Source organism: Strongylocentrotus purpuratus, unplaced genomic scaffold (assembly GCF_000002235.5).
Source record: "Strongylocentrotus purpuratus isolate Spur 01 unplaced genomic scaffold, Spur_5.0 spur5_scaffold_21, whole genome shotgun sequence".
In the NCBI taxonomy this organism is placed as follows: Eukaryota; Metazoa; Echinodermata; class Echinoidea; order Camarodonta; family Strongylocentrotidae; genus Strongylocentrotus; species Strongylocentrotus purpuratus.
The window spans coordinates 1,311,967-1,331,676 of record NW_022145607.1 but is presented as its reverse complement, the minus strand read 5'-3'; the positions used below and the strand labels follow the sequence as shown (position 1 = coordinate 1,331,676).

Below are 19,710 nucleotides of genomic sequence, written 5' to 3'. Positions count from 1 at the left end.
AAAATATACGCGAAACAAGACATTGTATGGGTATAAAACTTTTTTTTTTTTTGCTCCTTGCCATTATGGTCATGTCGAAATGATGATGCATGTTTTACATGATTTGTATGAAATAACAATTCATTTAAACACCCAAATGCATTATAACACCAGAGAATAAGAATATAGTTATATATATTAACGCAATTTGTACTGCCTTTTCTTTAATTTGAATATTTGAAGATATAAATGTAATTATTACATATGCACAATAGGCAATATATAAAATGTACATGTTAAACTATTTCCAAGGGAAAACTTACAACAGTCTTGCAATATGGCATGTTTTTAAAAATGAACTGTGCTTGGGTAACATCTCAGATGTTATATCAAATGCCCTTCAACATTATAGCCCTTGATTTTATCTGATTGTAAAGATCTCAAAAGATGAGGTGTAAAGTGAATGTATTTTTCTGTTTTGAATTATTTTGTTGTTAATAGTGTATTTTATAACCGAATAATTACCTCTGAAGAGGAAAAAAAAGTCTTTCCTTCGTAATTTAATCAGTCTATTTACTTTGAGTTTATTTCTTTGTAAGCGCTATGGAGTTTTGTATTTAGCTTCTCTAAATATAACATAGTGAGATGGAGAGAAAAAGCAAGGCTTATGACATTTAAAGGGAAAGTCCACCCCCAAAATAAGTTTGTTTCGATAGAGGCAGAATAATAAGAAAATCAGGTGAGTGAAAGTTTGAGCAAATTCTGAATGAAAATAAGAAAGTTATGAATTATTGAAGTTGTGATCAATCAAATACAAATTGGCAACTCTGTGACTTATTATACGAGCTCTCCTTCATTTGCTTTGTGCATAATATTCCATAAAATCATGTTTTCTTCGTTATTGATGACGGAATATATATTTGTTCCTTGCAGGGGGAGTATAGAAACATATTTGCAATTATTATATTTAGGGTGCATGTATGGTTGAAATTTTTCTTGAGGGAAAATGAAAATTTTAGATTTTTTAGTACTGAGCAAATGGAAGTTGAGCTTGCATGATACGTCATAGAGTTGCCAATTTGTGTTTGATTGATCACAACTTAAAAAATCCTAACTTCCTTATTTTTAATCTGAATTTGCTCAAACTTTCACAGACTTGTTTCTCTCATTTTTCTACTCCTATTAAAACTAACTTAATTTCAGGGTGGACTTCCCCTTTAAGTGCCGTTGTGGGTAGGGAGGGGGATATCTTGCATAATTACGGACCCATTCTTATTTTGTATAAATATGTCAGATAGGGGTTTGCCCCTACTCTCGATCCGCCATTATTCATCCCGTAAAGTGATCATGTGATGCCAACGGATATCCTTGCTGGCACACACCGTCTTGTAAACTCTGGAAAAGGAGCTATTTAAATTCAATTATTATTATTATTACTATTATTATTATTATTATTATCATTATCATTATCCTCTGAGATACAAATATCGAATGAAAAGTGTTTCAATCTGTCGTGCAAACTAGTACCTGATCAATTTAGTGAAAAGCAGAATTATAGGCCCTTGGTGTATATCTTTCTATGGATTATCACCAGTATAACCTGGCTGAATTGATGATATGATTTGCCTAATGTTCACATTCTACAGTCCCTCCTAGATATCGTTTTGAAAGAACTAATACAAGTGATCAATTCTTGTTCAACATAGAAGCCGTCTATTGCCATTTGTCAATATAATTGGATGAAGTATAGCTATGAAAAATATTGTTTTTACTAACAATCTTTAATATTACATTTGTCCGTTTTTGTATAAGGACAGAAAATGTTTACTTTTCGCATTAAGCGGATCTAGCTTTTTGCTAAGGGGGGGGGGGGGGTTGACCCAAAGACGATGCGTAGCATCTTACTAGAGCCACGTCGCGGCGAGGCGATATTTTTTTTAGGTGCTCTTTTTGACCCCCGTAAGTGATGTTTTCCTTGCATCTACTATTAAACACAATGGAGACCATGAAAAGCAGTGCATGATAACGTCTTTTTAAATCACAGTTTAATACACAGTTATATTCAGAGTTATCATGTGTTTGGTTAAGTTACCAGATGAATTTAATACCTTCTCACAATATGGCGTTTGTCTATGCACACCACATTTTCACTTGGCAGCCTAGGGGGGGGGGGGGTTAAAGCCCCTAACCCCCCTGGTTTTCAGATGTTCATATTTTGATACCTTATTTGTGACATTGGCATGATATTAATTGGCGTGGGTTCCAGGGGGCGGAGCCCCCTGAGAGCTCAGGGGTCTTAGGAATTAAATTACCATCAGATGAGCATCTAGGGGCCCGCCTTAGGGCCCTAAGTGGAATCCGGGGAGCAGAGCCCTCGGAAGCTCAGGTTTTTTTCCGGATATAATCAGGGTCAGATGAGCATATTTTGATACCTCATTATATTTAGACACTGGCAGGTCACTATTCTTTCTTTCTTTCTTTCTCTCTTTCTTTCTATTTCTCTTTTTCAAAAAAGTGGGAGGGGAAGTTCGAGGCCCCCGAGGCCCCCGAGCCCCGCCGCACAGTGGGCCAGGGAGGAACCAAAGTGCGCCAAAACTAAGTTTGGGTTGATTTTTTTTCCCAATTTTTACTTGCCCAGTTGACAGGTAATACATAGAGGAATGCTTCAGTGAAATATTTAATTCCGGTATGCACAATAAGGGTATAAATTTACTACTTCAAACAGCAAAATCCTACATATTCACAGTTTTAGGGCAAAAGTGACTTACTTTATAAATCTTTCAATTCAACATGAAGTTTTTAAGTTAATGATATGAAATTGCTCTCACATATTCCTGATAGTTCATTTCGTTGAATGAATGGGTTAAAATTAATAGAAACACAATCTTCATGATATATTATAGGGTAATTCACTGAAAAATGGACTAATTATCCATGTTTTTTTATAAATCCAGAAGAAATGTTAAGATCTCCACGGTGTACCGCTAAAATTTTAATTTCCCTTGCCACATTGCCCCGAAAAATGTGGGGTTTTTTGGTCCGCGGCTAAATCATGAAGGATTCGTGGTCATAAATCACGGCGCGAGGGGGCGCGTGACACTTGTTCTGACACCGCGGACCAAAATAAACACATTTTTTGGGGCAATGTTGCAAGGAAAACGGCTCTAACATAATAACGGGCAGAATCGGCAGCCAAATCTGGTATCAACTTAAAGCTTAGACATCAGAAAAAATGTTGATAATAAAATTTAAGGGAAAATCCCTGGAAATCCAAACATTTCCTCTGGATTTATAAAAAATAAATCCCCAAACATGAGTTTTGGCGCACTTTGGTTCCTCCCTGGCACTGTGAGCGGGGCCTGACATTTAAGCCTTTAAATAAGCATATTTCTCACCTGACGGTAATTTTAGGAATTTGTCATCTCAAACAAACGCATACAAAAGTAAAAATTACTAAAAAGTGAGGAAAAATCTCGGAAAATTATGTAATTTCAGCAACATTTGTACATCACCGGTATCGAATTAGAAATAAACCACGTTTGAATTTGTATTGGGGGGGCACCCTACCCCCATCCGTAAGCCAGTGCATCCCCCCTCGATTAACACCTTGTTGGGGAAAAAAAATGCATCTGATCTCCCCCACCTTACTTCTTTCTATTGTTTTCCTTTTTTCTTTCCATATCCTTCCTTCTCTGTTATTTGTTGATGGGGGGGGGGGGGGGGGGGCAACAGCCTAAGAGGCAAGGCCCTTTCGCACCCCCCCCCCCCCACCCGATTTCCCTTTTTTTCCCCTTTTTTTCCCTTTTTTTTTTCTTCTTCCTCTTCTTTCTTTCCCTTTCTCTCCTCTTTCCCTTCTTTTCCTCCTCTCTCTCGCTTTTTTTATTTTTTATTTTTTGCCGGGGGGGGGGGGGGCGCTCCCCCCTGGATCCGCGCCTGGCTAAGAGTCCCCAAAAATATGATCAAATCAATACCTTTGCAGATGATGCCATCGATGACGATGTTGAGTAGAAGTCATCGTGATACCAACCGCGGAGTGTTAGGTCCTTCAGATGAGTCATCTTACAGATGAACTGAGCGAGATCACGTGATGCAGAGGGACGTCCATTGAGATCAGTAGAGTAGATGTCAAGAGTCTCAATCTGTTGTAATAGTACGACATCATGTTGGATAAACAATTGCTGACATTACTATACTGAATTATATATAACATTATATTTTTTTGGCTTCCACTTCCTTAAACGTAATTATTTTCCTAATTGCTTTTTCTCAACGGCGTCCTAGTTTATACAGTAAAATCAACCAATTTAGTCTGACTATCGAAATAAGTAAGCTTCCAATGGATCCCCACCCGTCATCTCGGCCGTGTAATATCCGTTTGACGCGACAATTGCATGCCTCTCGTCCTTCAGTCACAGTGACAAAAGCGACAGCGATAGCGAGTACACCGAATCAGACGTCTCGCCTGAAACGCCTGAAACTCCATCACCCCTGCAATCGAAAAATACCCGGAAAGCTGGAAGGCCGAGGGCCGTTCACTGATATCATCACAGTGGATGTTAAGAGTCTCAATCTGTTATGATAGCAACATTATGTTGAATTATTACTAATAACAACCAAATAAAACTATATTCAACATTCTGCTATATTAATATCGTCGCCACTATGAAAAATCTTAACACAATGACATTTATTTTGTTTATGATGTACAAATCTTGACACCTAAAATTAGTACTAATTTCAGCAGTTCCTGGATTATTTTGAGACCGAGGTAATGGCGTTATTCATAACTAATAGACAATGACATAATGATGCAGAGGGAGGTTCACTTAGACGGAAACACTCTATATAAAGAGTCTCAATCTGTTATGTTAGTAACATTTTGTTGAATTATCAACATCCGATTATAACTGTATTCAAAATTCAGCGAAACGTTTACAATTATATCAATGTCGTTGCCTCAATGAAAATATATAAACACAATACATTTATTTTGTAATGAGGAACTATAGCCTTGACACCTGAAATTAGTACTAATTTCAAAAGTTCATGGATTCTTTTGAGACCGAGGTAATGGTGTTTATTAGTGTTAATTCATAACTGATAGATAATGACAGAGGTGATTAATATGTTTTTGATTGATCCAATCTGGACTTTGGGCATTGCGGATAAAGAAAATTATAATATTTCCTAAATCATGTTGACCTGTTGACTGTGGGAGTAGTTGGGAAATATCAATGAAGGACTTGGCTCATGATCTAAATTCTAGCAGGAAAAAAAGAGAATAAAAAAAAGAAGGCAAAAGGGTCGTGAGCCGGTCACCAATCACACTACTCTTGAGAAAACCCTTTCCTTTATTCCTTGGAGAACCTGAACACCCTGAGAATGTTATTGACAATGTTATAGCGGGGGATCCATGATTGTAAGAGAAGAGGGCATTTTATCCCCCAGTATTATGATCCGATAATTTTACTGATCCTACTACATTTAAACGTCGGAATGAGTTAAGGCTGGTGGAAGGGAAGGGGGGGCGATCCATTATACTGGATGCCAAGAATTAATCTGTTATAATAATAACATTATGTTAGATAAACAATAATATTGCTGACATTACACTACTTAAAAATATTTTTACACTTTACATCATGATACATAGCTATCCTAATTAGTTCATATAAGCAATACATTATTCTGACATTTGATTTAAATAGTACTGTAGCATTACTAGCCCAGTAATTTAGTAAGACGTAGAGGGCGTTATAGGTAATTATGAAATATATATGTGTACATCGTGAGATGTCAGTGAGTCGGCGTTGAGCTGTCGTGTCAGTCGGTCAGCATCGGGCTGTCGTTGCGACAGGTCCGTTACCAGGAACGAGTAAAGTTACTTGAACTGCAGATACTGTGCAAGTTGGTGGCAGCGGTGGGACAGAAGCAACGTGGCTGTAGCAGCTCAGAACGAACTCCCCCAACAGCGAACCCGGAAGTAGATTGGCGCCTACGCATACAGTGACGGTGTCTAGCTACGTGTTAGGTATAGCGCCTATAGGCGCCCGACAGTGATAGCGCCTACCTATATGTGTTAGGTAAAGCGCCTATAGGCGCCCGACAGTGATAGCGCCTACCTACGTGTTAGGTATAGCGCCTATAGGCGCCCGACAGTGATAGCGCCTACCTACGTGTTAGGTCTAGCGCATATAGGCGCCGGGCAGTGAGAGCGCCTACGTGTTAGGTATAGCGCCTATAGGCGCCAGGCAGTGAGAGGAAGCGCCTACACGTTGGAGGTATATCGCCTATAGGCGTCTGGCAGTGGGAGCGCCTAGCTACGTACGTGTTAGTTATAGCGCCTATAGGCAGTGACAGCGCCTACACGTAGGAGGTATAGCGCCTATATAGGCGCCGGCAGACATAGCGCCTATACATTGAGAGTATAGCGCCTGACTGGAGTTTGTGTTTTTATAATTATAATAGAGAATCCTGTAATGGCTGCTAAACGAGTGACTATGGAGGATGAAAATTTGGCCTGTGTGCAGGCGAAGGCAGAGAAAGCGCCTGAGGTTTCGCCTGTGTGTAGGCGAATGCAGGGATTGCGCATGTACATGTAAGGTACAGCGCTTGTGTAAATAATGATAGCGCCTGTACAGTGAATTTTGTGAGTATAGCGCCTGTATGGAGTTTTTGCCTTTATTATGGCCCGGTATTATGGTCGGAGATTTGAGGTCAGGACTGATCATGGGGCACTTCATTGATTTTCGAGATTTGCAGGGATGGATGGATTGATGGCTGCAAGTGATAGCAGAGTGCGACTTCAAAACCGTGCACCGTTCTGGACGCTCACTTACCAATGTTTCGTGTGAAGGCGAAGGCAGTGACGAATTGTCCTCAGTGCGTGTAAAGCGGAACTTCAAGGAGTCAGCAATCTCTGATAAACAAGTAGCACCGAAAGTGGAGGTACCCCGAGATAGCTATGCGGAGGCAAGGACAGTTACGATAGAACCCAGCATCATGAATGAGCAGATGAGCCAAGACCAGGCGCAAGATCCTTCAGTCAAGGTCAAGGGAACGGCTGGATTGGTCAGCAATGGCTTCAAAGTCCAGGGTGGAGAAGCCCTTGGAGGAAGTGAGCCCAACTGGAAATGAAGCAAGGCGTTCCCGACAGGAAATGGGAATAGTGACCAAGGCCATAGGGTAACTGAATGTTGTCTTATCAGCTAAGCTTCGAGAGGTCGTTGTGAAGGAATTGCTTGATGGCAAGTCTAGTGGGTACCTTGGCATGAACAAGACCAGAGATAAGGTTTGCTGGAGGAGTTGAGGTTCTATGGGGTAGGAACGAATGCAGACATCCGCTCGAGTGTACGGCAGTTGAAGGTAGTTCATGTGGACAGGTTGAAACCCTACGAAGTGGCACTCTTCAGCCTACGGACTCCTAGTTAGAAGCGAGTGTAAGTCAGCCCGAAGGTTGAGCAGGACGCTCCTAGCCAACTTGCACATGTCAGCTTTAGGAGAGGAAGAGGAGGTTGACCCCGTCGACAGGGAAGCTTCGAAACTTGTTGAACCGACTGTACCTGCACCACGAAAGGTTCCTGTCCCAGCCTCTAGGAGAGATCTCGCGAGAACTAGGAATCCACCGAGACCCAACTTATTTAATCTTGCCATAAACTCAAACTAAGCAGCCAGTACTTTGCCATTCCAACCAATGTCTTTTGTTGTTTTTACTTATGTACCTGAAATGAATTGTGTAATATCTTGTTCACCTTAAATCCTGCATTCCTTCTACCCTTCACCCTTTGTCTGACTTCAAACTCATATTTCATTCGTTCTCCCTCTACTTCTTTTGTTCTTTCACTCTATTCGAGTTCTTATGTTGCACTTTACGAAAGTGTATGTTGTATTGTTACTAGGCAAATATTTCTTGTTTACGATAGTACAGGGATGCATTGTTTTGTATTTGTTAGGTAGCAGGAGAAAAAGGAAAGGGTTATGTTTTATTTTAACTTGTATAAGCATTGTGTTTTAGGCCATGTATTCTTTGTTTCAGAATTTCTGGTCCTATTCCTTCCGCACCTATTCTTTCCTAAACTTTCCCGTTTCTCATGACGACTCTTTTGTTCTTTCTCTACTAAGTCTATACATAGATAATTTTGTTGTTATATCTAAGTGTATATACATGTACTTTAAGGAGTTTTAAAGTAATTTTGTACTTTTTTGGAAAGATTATTTCGAAGTGATATTATCTTGTTTTGTTAAAAAGTGGTCCGAGGACAGCCCACACTTGGGGAGGGGCTGTGTAGCATAACTAGCCCAGTAATTTAGTAAGACGTAGAGGGCGTTATATAGTTAATTGTGAAATATATATGTGTACATCGTGAGATGTCAGTGAGTCGGCGTGGAGCTGTCGTGTCAGTCGGTCAGCATCGGGCTGTCGTTGCGACAGGTCCGTTACTAGAAACGAGTAAAGTTACTTGAACTGCAGATACTGTGCAAGTGTTGTTTCTTGAGTTACTGCCAGACATTCAGTGATTGCGGGAGTAAGTAAATGAGATTGAGAGCTAGTCCACGTTTATTCTTACACGATATACTTTTGTGAGAGCCCACTGAGAGATATAGTTGATGAATGATTGTCGAGAGCGTGAACCGGGTTTTGAGAGACTGCAAGGCAGAACGCTACCCCGGCAGAGCCCAGTTAAACCACAGTACTTTAAAAAACTAATTTTACATAGCAGAAAAGTGTGAAAATAAATATACATGGGACACTTTGCAATTTCCAAAGGGTTTGATAAATAATACAAACGGGGACAAATGAATTCGATTTTACATATTTGCAGGTTTATAAATTTAAATATTTAGTCTCATCAGTACTCACAATTGAAAAAGCTGTCTCTCCATTAGCAATTCCGTAGCACTTCGAATTGTCATATGAAATTTATTTTTTATACTATTAGTCTAATAATTTTCATTCTGTTTTTATATTATGACAGAAAGTTTACTTTTATCATCCACTTCCAGAAACGATCAACTTTTCGTACCTGCTCTTAACGGTGTACCAATAGGGAGAGTAAAATTCTACACTTGCGTTTGAATATATAGGAAAGAGTACACCTCTAGTATACCCAAAACATGTAGTGATTTGTTGAGAGCCCTGAAATATACGATCACATCAATACCTTCGCGGATGATGCAATCGATGACGATGTTGAGTAGAAGTCATCGTGATACTGACCGCGGAGTGTCAGGCCCTTCAGATGAGATATCTTAAAGATGAACTGAGCGAGATCACGTGATGCAGAGGGACGTTCACTGAGATCAGAGTAGATGTCAAGAGTCTCAATCTGTTATGAAAGCAACATTATGTTGAATGAATACGAATAACAACCAAATAAAACTATATTCGAGAATCAACAATTCATTAAAAATTATATTAATATCGTTGCCGTAGCGAAAACTCTTAACACAATAACATTTATTTTGTGAATGATATACAAATCTTGACACCTGAAATTAGTACTAATTTCAGCAGTTCCTGGATTCTTTTGAGACCGAGGTAATGGCGTTATTCATAACTAATAGATAATGACATAATGATGCAGAGGGAGGTTCACTTAGACGGAAACACTTTATGTAAAGAGTCTCAATCTGTTATGATAGTAACATTTTGTTGAATTATCAACATCCAATTATAACTGTATTCAAAATTCAGCGAAACGTTTACAATTATATCAATGTCGTCGCCTCAATGAAAATATATAAACACAATACATTTATTTTGTAATGAGGAACTATAGCCTAATTGACACCTGAAATTAGTACTAATTTCAATAGTTCCTGGATTCTTTTGAGACAGAGGTAATGGTGTTTATTCGTGTTTATTCATAACTGATAGATAATGACAGAGGTGATTAATGATTAATAATTTTACTGATCCTACTACATTTTAACGTTGGAATGAGTTAGGGCTGGTGAAAGGGAAGGGGGATGATCCATATACTGCATGCCAAGTATTAATCTGTTATAATAGTAACATTGTGTTAGATAAACAATTGCTGACATTACACTACTTAAAAATATTTTTACACTTTACATCATGATACATAGCTATCCTAATTAGTTCACATAAGCAATACATTATTTTGACATTTGATTTAAATAGTACTTTGAAAAACTAATTTTACATAGCAGAAAAGTGTGAAAATAAATATACATGGAACACTTTGCAATTTTCAAAGGGTTTGAGAAATAATACAAGCTGGGACAAATAAATTCGATTTTACATATTTGCAGGTTTATCAATTTAAATATTTAGTCTCATCAGTACTCACAATTAAAAAAGCTGTCTCTCCATTAGCAATTCCATAGCACTTTGAATTGTCATATGAAATTTATATTTTATACTATCAGTCTAATAATTTTCATTCTGTTTTATATTATGACAGAAAGTTTACTTTTATCATCCACTTCCAGAAACGAACAACTTTTCGTACCTGCTCTTAACGGTGTACCAATAGGGAGAGTAAAATTGTACACTTACGTTTGACTATAAAGGTAAAGAGTACACCTCCAGTATAACAAAAACATGTAGTGATTTGGTAAGAGTCCAACAAAATACGATCAAATCAATACCTTTGCAGATGATGCCATCGATGACGATGTTGAGTAGAAGTCATCGTGATACTGACCGCGGAGTCTCAGGTCCTTCAGATGAGTCATCTTACAGATGAACTGAGCGAGATCACGTGATGCAGAGGGACGTTCACCGAGATCATCAGAGTCGATGTAAAGAGTCCCAATCTGTTATGATAGCAACATTATGTTGAATGAATACCAATAACAAAACATTCAAAACTGTATTCAACAATCAACAATATGTTTGAGTTATATTAATACCGTTGCGACAATAAAAAACTCTTAACACAATATCATTTATTTTGTTGATAGTGTACAAGACTTGACACCTGAAATTAGTACTAATTTAAATAGTTCCTCGATTTTTTTGAGACCAAGGTAATGGCGTTTATTCATAACTGATAGATAAGGACAGAGGTAATTAATAGGTTTTTTTATTGACTCACTGTGGACTGGGCATTGCGGATAAAGAAAAGTACAATAGTTTATAAATCATGTTGACCTGTTGACTGAGGGAGAAGCGGGTAAATAATTATGAATGAAGGACTTGGCTCACGATCTTAAGTCTTACAGAACAAAAGAGAATAACACAAGAAGGCAGAACGGTCTTGAGCCAGTCCCCAATCACACTACTCTTGAGAAAACCCTGTCCTCTCTTCCGTAGAGAACCTGAACACCCTTATAATGTTATTGACTACAAAGTGGTGGATCCATGATTGTATAAAGACAGGACGGGATTTTCTTTTCCCGGGCATGTGATCCGGTATTTTTACTGACCCTTATACATATTCACATTGGAATGAGTGAGGGTGTGTAGGAGGGGGGCGTTCTACATACTGGATGTCAAGTCTTAACCTGTTTTAATAGTAACATTGTGTTCGATAAACAATTGCTAACATTAAACTACCTTAAACAGATTCCACTTTACATCATGATACAGTAGCCATCCTTAATAATTATGCAATACGTTATTCTGACATTCGATTTAAATAGTACTTTGAAAAACTAATTTGACATAGCACAAAAGTGTGAAAACAAATAAACATGGAACACTTTGCAATTTCAAAAGAGTGACAAAAATAATAAAAACTGGGACAAAGAGATTCGATTTTTCATTTTTGTAGGTTTTTAAATTGAAATATTTAGTCCCATCAGCATTCACAATTAAACTTGCGTTTAACTATAAAGGAAAGAGTACACCGTCCGTATAACAAAAACATGTAGTGATTTGCTAAGAGTCCGAAAAACATGATCAAATCAATACCTTTGCAGATGATGCCATCGATGATGATGTTGAGTAGAAGTCATCGTGATACTGACCGTCGAGTGTCAGCTTCTTCAGATGGGTCATCTTACAGATGAACTGAGCGAGATCACGTGATGCAAAGGGACGTTCACCGAGATCAGCAGAGTCGATGTCAAGAGTCTCCCTCTGTTATGATAGCAACATAATGTTGAATGAATACCAATAACAAAACATTCCAAACTGAATTCAACAATCAACAATATGTTTGAGTTATATTAATACCGTTGCCACAATAAAAAACTCTTAAGACAATATCATTTATTTTGTTGATAGTGTACAAGTCTTGACACCTGAAATAAAAGTACTAATTTAAATAGTTCCTCGATTTTTTTGAGACCAAGGTAATGGCGTTTATTCATAACTGATAGATAAGGACAGAGGTAATTAATAGGTTTTTTTATTGACTCACTGTGGACTGGGCATTGCGGATACAGAAAAATACAATATTTTATAAATCATGTTGACCTGTTGACTGAGGGAGAAGCGGGTAAATATGAATGAAGGACTTGGCTCATGCTCTAAAGTCTTACAGAACAAAAGATAATAACACAAGAAGGCAGAACGGTCTTGAGCCAGTCCCCAATCACACTACTCTTGAGAAAACCCTGTCCTCTCTTCCGTAGAGAACCTGAACACCCTTATAATGTTATTGACTACAAAGTGGTGGATCCATGATTGTATAAAGACAGGACGGGATTTTCTTTTACCGGGCATGTGATCCGGTATTTTTACTGACCCTTATACATATTCACATTGGAATGAGTGAGGGTGTGTAGGAGGGGGGCGTTCTACATACCGGCTGTCAAGTCTTAACCTGTTTTAATAGTAACATTGTGTTGGATAAACAATTGCTAACATTAAACTACCTTAAACAGATTCCACTTTACATCATGATACAGTAGCCATCCTTAATAATTATGCAATACGTTATTCTGACATTCGATTTAAATAGTACTTTGAAAAACTAATTTGACATAGCACAAAAGTGTGAAAACAAATAAACATGGAACACTTTGCAATTTCAAAAGAGTGACAAAAATAATATAAAACTGGGACAAAGAGATTCGATTTTTCATTTTTGTAGGTTTTTTAATTTAAATATTTAGTCCCATCAGCATTCACAATTAAAATGGCAGTCTTTCCATGAGCAATTCCGTAGCCCTTCGAATTGTCATATGAAATGTATATTATGCACTATTACTCTAATAATTTTCATTCTGTTTTTATATTATGACAGAAAGTTTACTTTTATCATCCACTTCCAGAAACGATCAACTTTTCGTACCTGCTCTTAACGGTGTACCAATAGGGAGAGTAAAATTCTACACTTGCGTTTGACTATAAAGGTACTGAGTACACCTCCAGTATAACAAAAACATGTAGTGATTTGTTAAGAGTCCAACAAAATACAATCAAATCAATACCTTTGCAGATGATGCCATCGATGACGATGTTGAATAGAAGTCATCGTGATACTGACCGTCGAGTGTCAGGTCCTTCAGATGAGTCATCTTACAGATGAACTGAGCGAGATCACGTGATGCAAAGGGACGTTCACCAAGATCAGCAGAGTCGATGTCAAGAGTCTCAATCTGTTATGATAGCAACATTATGTTGAATGAATACCAATAACAAAACATTCAAAACTGTATTCAACAATCAACAATATGTTTGAGTTATATTAATACCGTTGCCACAATAAAAAACTCTTAACACAATATCATTTATTTTGTTGATAGTGTACAAGTCTTGATACCTGAAATTAGTACTAATTTAAATAGTTCCTGGATTCTTTTGAGACCAAGGTAATGGCATTTATTCATAACTGATAGATAATGACAGAGGTTATTAATAGGTTTTTGATTGACTCACTGTGGACTGGGCATTGCGGATACAGAAAAATATAATATTTTATAAATCATGTTGACCTGTTGACTGAGGGAGAAGCGGGTAAATATGAATGAAGGACTTGGCTCATGCTCTAAAGTCTTACAAAACAAAAGATAATAACACAAGAAGGCAGAACGGTCTTGAGCCAGTCCCCAATCACACTACTCTTGAGAAAACCCTGTCCTCTCTTCCGTAGAGAACCTGAACACCCTTATAATGTTATTGACTACAAAGTGGTGGATCCATGATTGTATAAAGACAGGACGGGATTTTCTTTTCCCGGGCATGTGATCCGGTATTTTTACTGACCCTTATACATATTCACATTGGAATGAGTGAGGGTGTGTAGGAGGGAGGCAATCTACATACTGGATGTCAAGTCTTAACCTGTTTTAATAGTATCATTGTGTTGGATAAACAATTGCTAACATTAAACTACCTTAAACAAATTCCACTTTACATCATGATACAGTAGCCATCCTTAATAATTTTGCAATACGTTATTCTGACATTCGATTTAAATAGTACTTTGAAAAACTAATTTGACATAGCACAAAAGTGTGAAAACAAATAAACATGGAACACTTTGTAATTTCAAAAGAGTGACAAAAATAATAAAAACTGGGACAAAGAGATTCAATTTTTCATTTTTGTAGGTTTTTTAATTTAAATATTTAGTTTCATCAGTACTCACAATTGAAAAAGCTGTCTCTCCATTAGCAATTCCGTAGCCCTTCGAATTGTCATATGAAAAGTATATTATGCACTACTAGTCTAATAATTTTCTTTCTGTTTTTATATTATGACAGAAAGTTTACTTTTATCATCCACTTCCAGAAACGATCAACTTTTCGTACCTGCTCTTAACGGTGTACCAATAGGGAGAGTAAAATTGTACACTTACGTTTGACTATAAAGGTAAAGAGTACACCTCCAGTATAACAAAAACATGTAGTGATTTAGTAAGAGTCCAACAAAATACGATCAAATCAATACCTTTGCAGATGATGCCATCGATGACGATGTTGAATAGAAGTCATCGTGACACTGACCGCGGAGTGTCAGGTCCTTCAGATGAGTCATCTTACAGATGAACTGAGCGAGATCACGTGATGCAGAGGGACGTTCACTGAGATCAGCAGAGTAGATGTAAAGAGTCTCAATCTGTTATGATAGCAACATTATGTTGAATGAATACCAATAACAAAACATTCAAAACTGTATTCAACAATCAACAATATGTTTGAGTTATATTAATACTGTTGCCACAATAAAAAAACTCTTAACACAATATCATTTATTTTGTTGATAGTGTACAAGTCTTGACACCTGAAATTAGGACTAATTTAAATAGTTCCTGGATTCTTTTGAGACCAAGGTAATGGCATTTATTCATAACTGATAGATAATGACAGAGGTAATTAATAGGTTTTTGATTGACTCACTGTGGACTGGGCATTGCGGATACAGAAAAATATAATATTTTATAAATCATGTTGACCTGTTGACTGAGGGAGAAGCGGGTAAATATGAATGAAGGACTTGGCTCATGCTCTAAAGTCTTACAAAACAAAAGATAATAACACAAGAAGGCAGAACGGTCTTGAGCCAGTCCCCAATCACACTACTCTTGAGAAAACCCTGTCCTCTCTTCCGTAGAGAACCTGAACACCCTTATAATGTTATTGACTACAAAGTGGTGGATCCATGATTGTATAAAGACAGGACGGGATTTTCTTTTCCGGGCATGTGATCCGGTATTTTTACTGACCCTTATACATATTCACATTGGAATGAGTGAGGGTGTGTAGGAGGGAGGCAATCTACATACTGGATGTCAAGTCTTAACCTGTTTTAATAGTATCATTGTGTTGGATAAACAATTGCTAACATTAAACTACCTTAAACAAATTCCACTTTACATCATGATACAGTAGCCATCCTTAATAATTTTGCAATACGTTATTCTGACATTCGATTTAAATAGTACTTTGAAAAACTAATTTGACATAGCACAAAAGTGTGAAAACAAATAAACATGGAACACTTTGTAATTTCAAAAGAGTGACAAAAATAATAAAAACTGGGACAAAGAGATTCAATTTTTCATTTTTGTAGGTTTTTTAATTTAAATATTTAGTTTCATCAGTACTCACAATTGAAAAAGCTGTCTCTCCATTAGCAATTCCGTAGCCCTTCGAATTGTCATATGAAAAGTATATTATGCACTACTAGTCTAATAATTTTCTTTCTGTTTTTATATTATGACAGAAAGTTTACTTTTATCATCCACTTCCAGAAACGATCAACTTTTCGTACCTGCTCTTAACGGTGTACCAATAGGGAGAGTAAAATTGTACACTTACGTTTGACTATAAAGGTAAAGAGTACACCTCCAGTATAACAAAAACATGTAGTGATTTAGTAAGAGTCCAACAAAATACGATCAAATCAATACCTTTGCAGATGATGCCATCGATGACGATGTTGAATAGAAGTCATCGTGACACTGACCGCGGAGTGTCAGGTCCTTCAGATGAGTCATCTTACAGATGAACTGAGCGAGATCACGTGATGCAGAGGGACGTTCACTGAGATCAGCAGAGTAGATGTAAAGAGTCTCAATCTGTTATGATAGCAACATTATGTTGAATGAATACCAATAACAAAACATTCAAAACTGTATTCAACAATCAACAATATGTTTGAGTTATATTAATACCGTTGCCACAATAAAAAAACTCTTAACACAATATCATTTATTTTGTTGATAGTGTACAAGTCTTGACACCTGAAATTAGGACTAATTTAAATAGTTCCTGGATTCTTTTGAGACCAAGGTAATGGCATTTATTCATAACTGATAGATAATGACAGAGGTAATTAATAGGTTTTTGATTGACTCACTGTGGACTGGGCATTGCGGATACAGAAAAATATAATATTTTATAAATCATGTTGACCTGTTGACTGAGGGAGAAGCGGGTAAATATGAATGAAGGACTTGGCTCATGCTCTAAAGTCTTACAGAACAAAAGAGAATAACACAAGAAGGCAGAACGGTCTTGAGCAAGTTCCCAATCACACTACTCTTGAGAAAACCCTGTCCTCTCTTCCGTAGAGAACCTGAACACCCTGATAATGTTATTGACTACAAAGTGGTGGATCCATGATTGTATAAAGACAGGACGGGATTTTCTTTTACCGGGCATGTGATCCGGTATTTTTACTGACCCTTATACATATTCACATTGGAATGAGTGAGGGTGTGTAGGAGGGAGGCAATCTACATACTGGATGTCAAGTCTTAACCTGTTTTAATAGTAACATTGTGTTGGATAAACAATTGCTAACATTAAACTACCTTAAACAGATTCCACTTTACATCATGATACAGTAGCCATCCTTAATAATTATGCAATACGTTATTCTGACATTCGATTTAAATAGTACTTTGAAAAACTAATTTGACATAGCAGAAAAGTGTGAAAACAAATAAACATGGAACACTTTGCAATTTCAAAAGAGTGACAAAAATAATACAAACTGGGACAAAGAGATTCGATTTTTCATATTTGTAGGTTTTTAAATTGAAATATTTAGTCCCATCAGCATTCACAATTGAAATGGCAGTCTTTCCATGAGCAATTCCGTAGCCCTTCGAATTGTCATATCAAATGTATATTATGCACTATTACTCTAATAATTTTCATTCTGTTTTTATATTATGACAGAAAGTTTACTTTTATCATCCACTTCACGAAACGATCAACTTTTCGTACCTGCTCTTAACGGTGTACCAATAGGGAGAGTAAAATTCTACACTTGCGTTTGACTATAAAGGTACAGAGTACACCTCCAGTATAACAAAAACATGTAGTGATTTGTTAAGAGTCCAACAAAATACAATCAAATCAATACCTTTGCAGATGATGCCATCGATGACGATGTTGAGTAGAAGTCATCGTGATACTGACCGTGGAGTGTCAGGTCCTTCAGATGAGTCATCTTACAGATGAACTGAGCGAGATCACGTGATGCAAAGGGACGTTCACCAAGATCAGCAGAGTCGATGTCAAGAGTCTCAATCTGTTATGATAGCAACATTATGTTGAATGAATACCAATAACAAAACATTCAAAACTGTATTCAACAATCAACAATATGTTTGAGTTATATTAATACCGTTGCCACAATAAAAAACTCTTAACACAATATCATTTATTTTGTTGATAGTGTACAAGTCTTGACACCTGAAATTAGTACTAATTTAAATAGTTCCTGGATTCTTTTGAGACCAAGGTAATGGCATTTATTCATAACTGATAGATAATGACAGAGGTAATTAATAGGTTTTTGATTGACTCACTGTGGACTGGGCATTGCGGATACAGAAAAGTACAATATTTTATAAATCATGTTGACCTGTTGACTGAGGGAGAAGCGGGTAAATATGAATGAAGGACTTGGCTCATGCTCTAAAGTCTTACAGAACAAAAGATAATAACACAAGAAGGCAGAACGGTCTTGAGCCAGTCCCCAATCACACTACTCTTGAGAAAACCCTGTCCTCTCTTCCGTAGAGAACCTGAACACCCTTAAAATGTTATTGACTACAAAGTGGTGGATCCATGATTGTATAAAGACAGGACGGGATTTTCTTTTCCCGGGCATGTGATCCGGTATTTTTACTAACCCTTATACATATTCACATTGGAATGAGTGAGGGTGTGTAGGAGGGAGGCAATCTACATACTGGATGTCAAGTCTTAACCTGTTTTAATAGTAACATTGTCTTGGATAAACAATAAACAATTGCTAACATTAAACTACCTTAAACAGATTCCACTTTACATCATGATACAGTAGCCATCCTTAATAATTATGCAATACGTTATTCTGACATTCGATTTAAATATTACTTTGAAAAACTAATTTGACATAGCAGAAAAGTGTGAAAACAAATAAACATGGAACACTTTGCAATTTCAAAAGAGTGACAAAAATAATACAAACTGGGACAAAGAGATTCGATTTTTCATATTTGTAGGTTTTTAAATTGAAATATTTAGTCCCATCAGCATTCACAATTGAAATGGCAGTCTTTCCATGAGCAATTCCGTAGCCCTTCGAATTGTCATATGAAAAGTATATTATGCACTACTAGTCTAATAATTTTCATTCTGTTTTTATATTATGACAGAAAGTTTACTTTTATCATCCACTTCCAGAAACGATCAACTTTTCGTACCTGCTCTTAACGGTGTACCAATAGGGAGAGTAAAATTGTACACTTACGTTTGACTATAAAGGTAAAGAGTACACCTCCAGTATAACAAAAACATGTAGTGATTTAGTAAGAGTCCAACAAAATACGATCAAATCAATACCTTTGCAGATGATGTCATCGATGACGATGTTGAATAGAAGTCATCGTGACACTGACCGCGGAGTGTCAGGTCCTTCAGATGAGTCATCTTACATATGAACTGAGCGAGATCACGTGATGCAGAGGGACGTTCACTGAGATCAGCAGAGTAGATGTAAAGAGTCTCAATCTGTTATGATAGCAACATTATGTTGAATGAATACCAATAACAAAACATTCAAAACTGTATTCAACAATCAACAATATGTTTGAGTTATATTAATACCGTTGCCACAATAAAAAAACTCTTAACACAATATCATTTATTTTGTTGATAGTGTACAAGTCTTGACACCTGAAATTAGGACTAATTTAAATAGTTCCTGGATTCTTTTGAGACCAAGGTAATGGCATTTATTCATAACTGATAGATAATGACAGAGGTAATTAATAGGTTTTTGATTGACTCACTGTGGACTGGGCATTGCGGATACAGAAAAATATAATATTTTATAAATCATGTTGACCTGTTGACTGAGGGAGAAGCGGG

General features: G+C 37.0%; 1 protein-coding gene across 1 annotated transcript; it reads right to left on the bottom strand.

Moving 5' to 3' along the window:
* Positions 1-3,899: 3,899 nt before the first annotated feature.
* Positions 3,900-17,930, bottom strand: LOC115928252. The gene is made up of 8 exons (XM_030995313.1): positions 17,714-17,930; positions 16,251-16,418; positions 14,789-14,956; positions 13,327-13,494; positions 11,861-12,028; positions 10,594-10,761; positions 9,141-9,305; positions 3,900-4,118 (listed from the first exon to the last, which is right to left on the bottom strand). The coding sequence occupies exons 1-8, from the start codon at positions 17,798-17,800 to the stop codon at positions 3,939-3,941; spliced, it is 1,272 nt and encodes a 423-aa protein (XP_030851173.1). The 5' UTR covers positions 17,801-17,930; the 3' UTR covers positions 3,900-3,938.
* Positions 17,931-19,710: the final 1,780 nt, after the last annotated feature.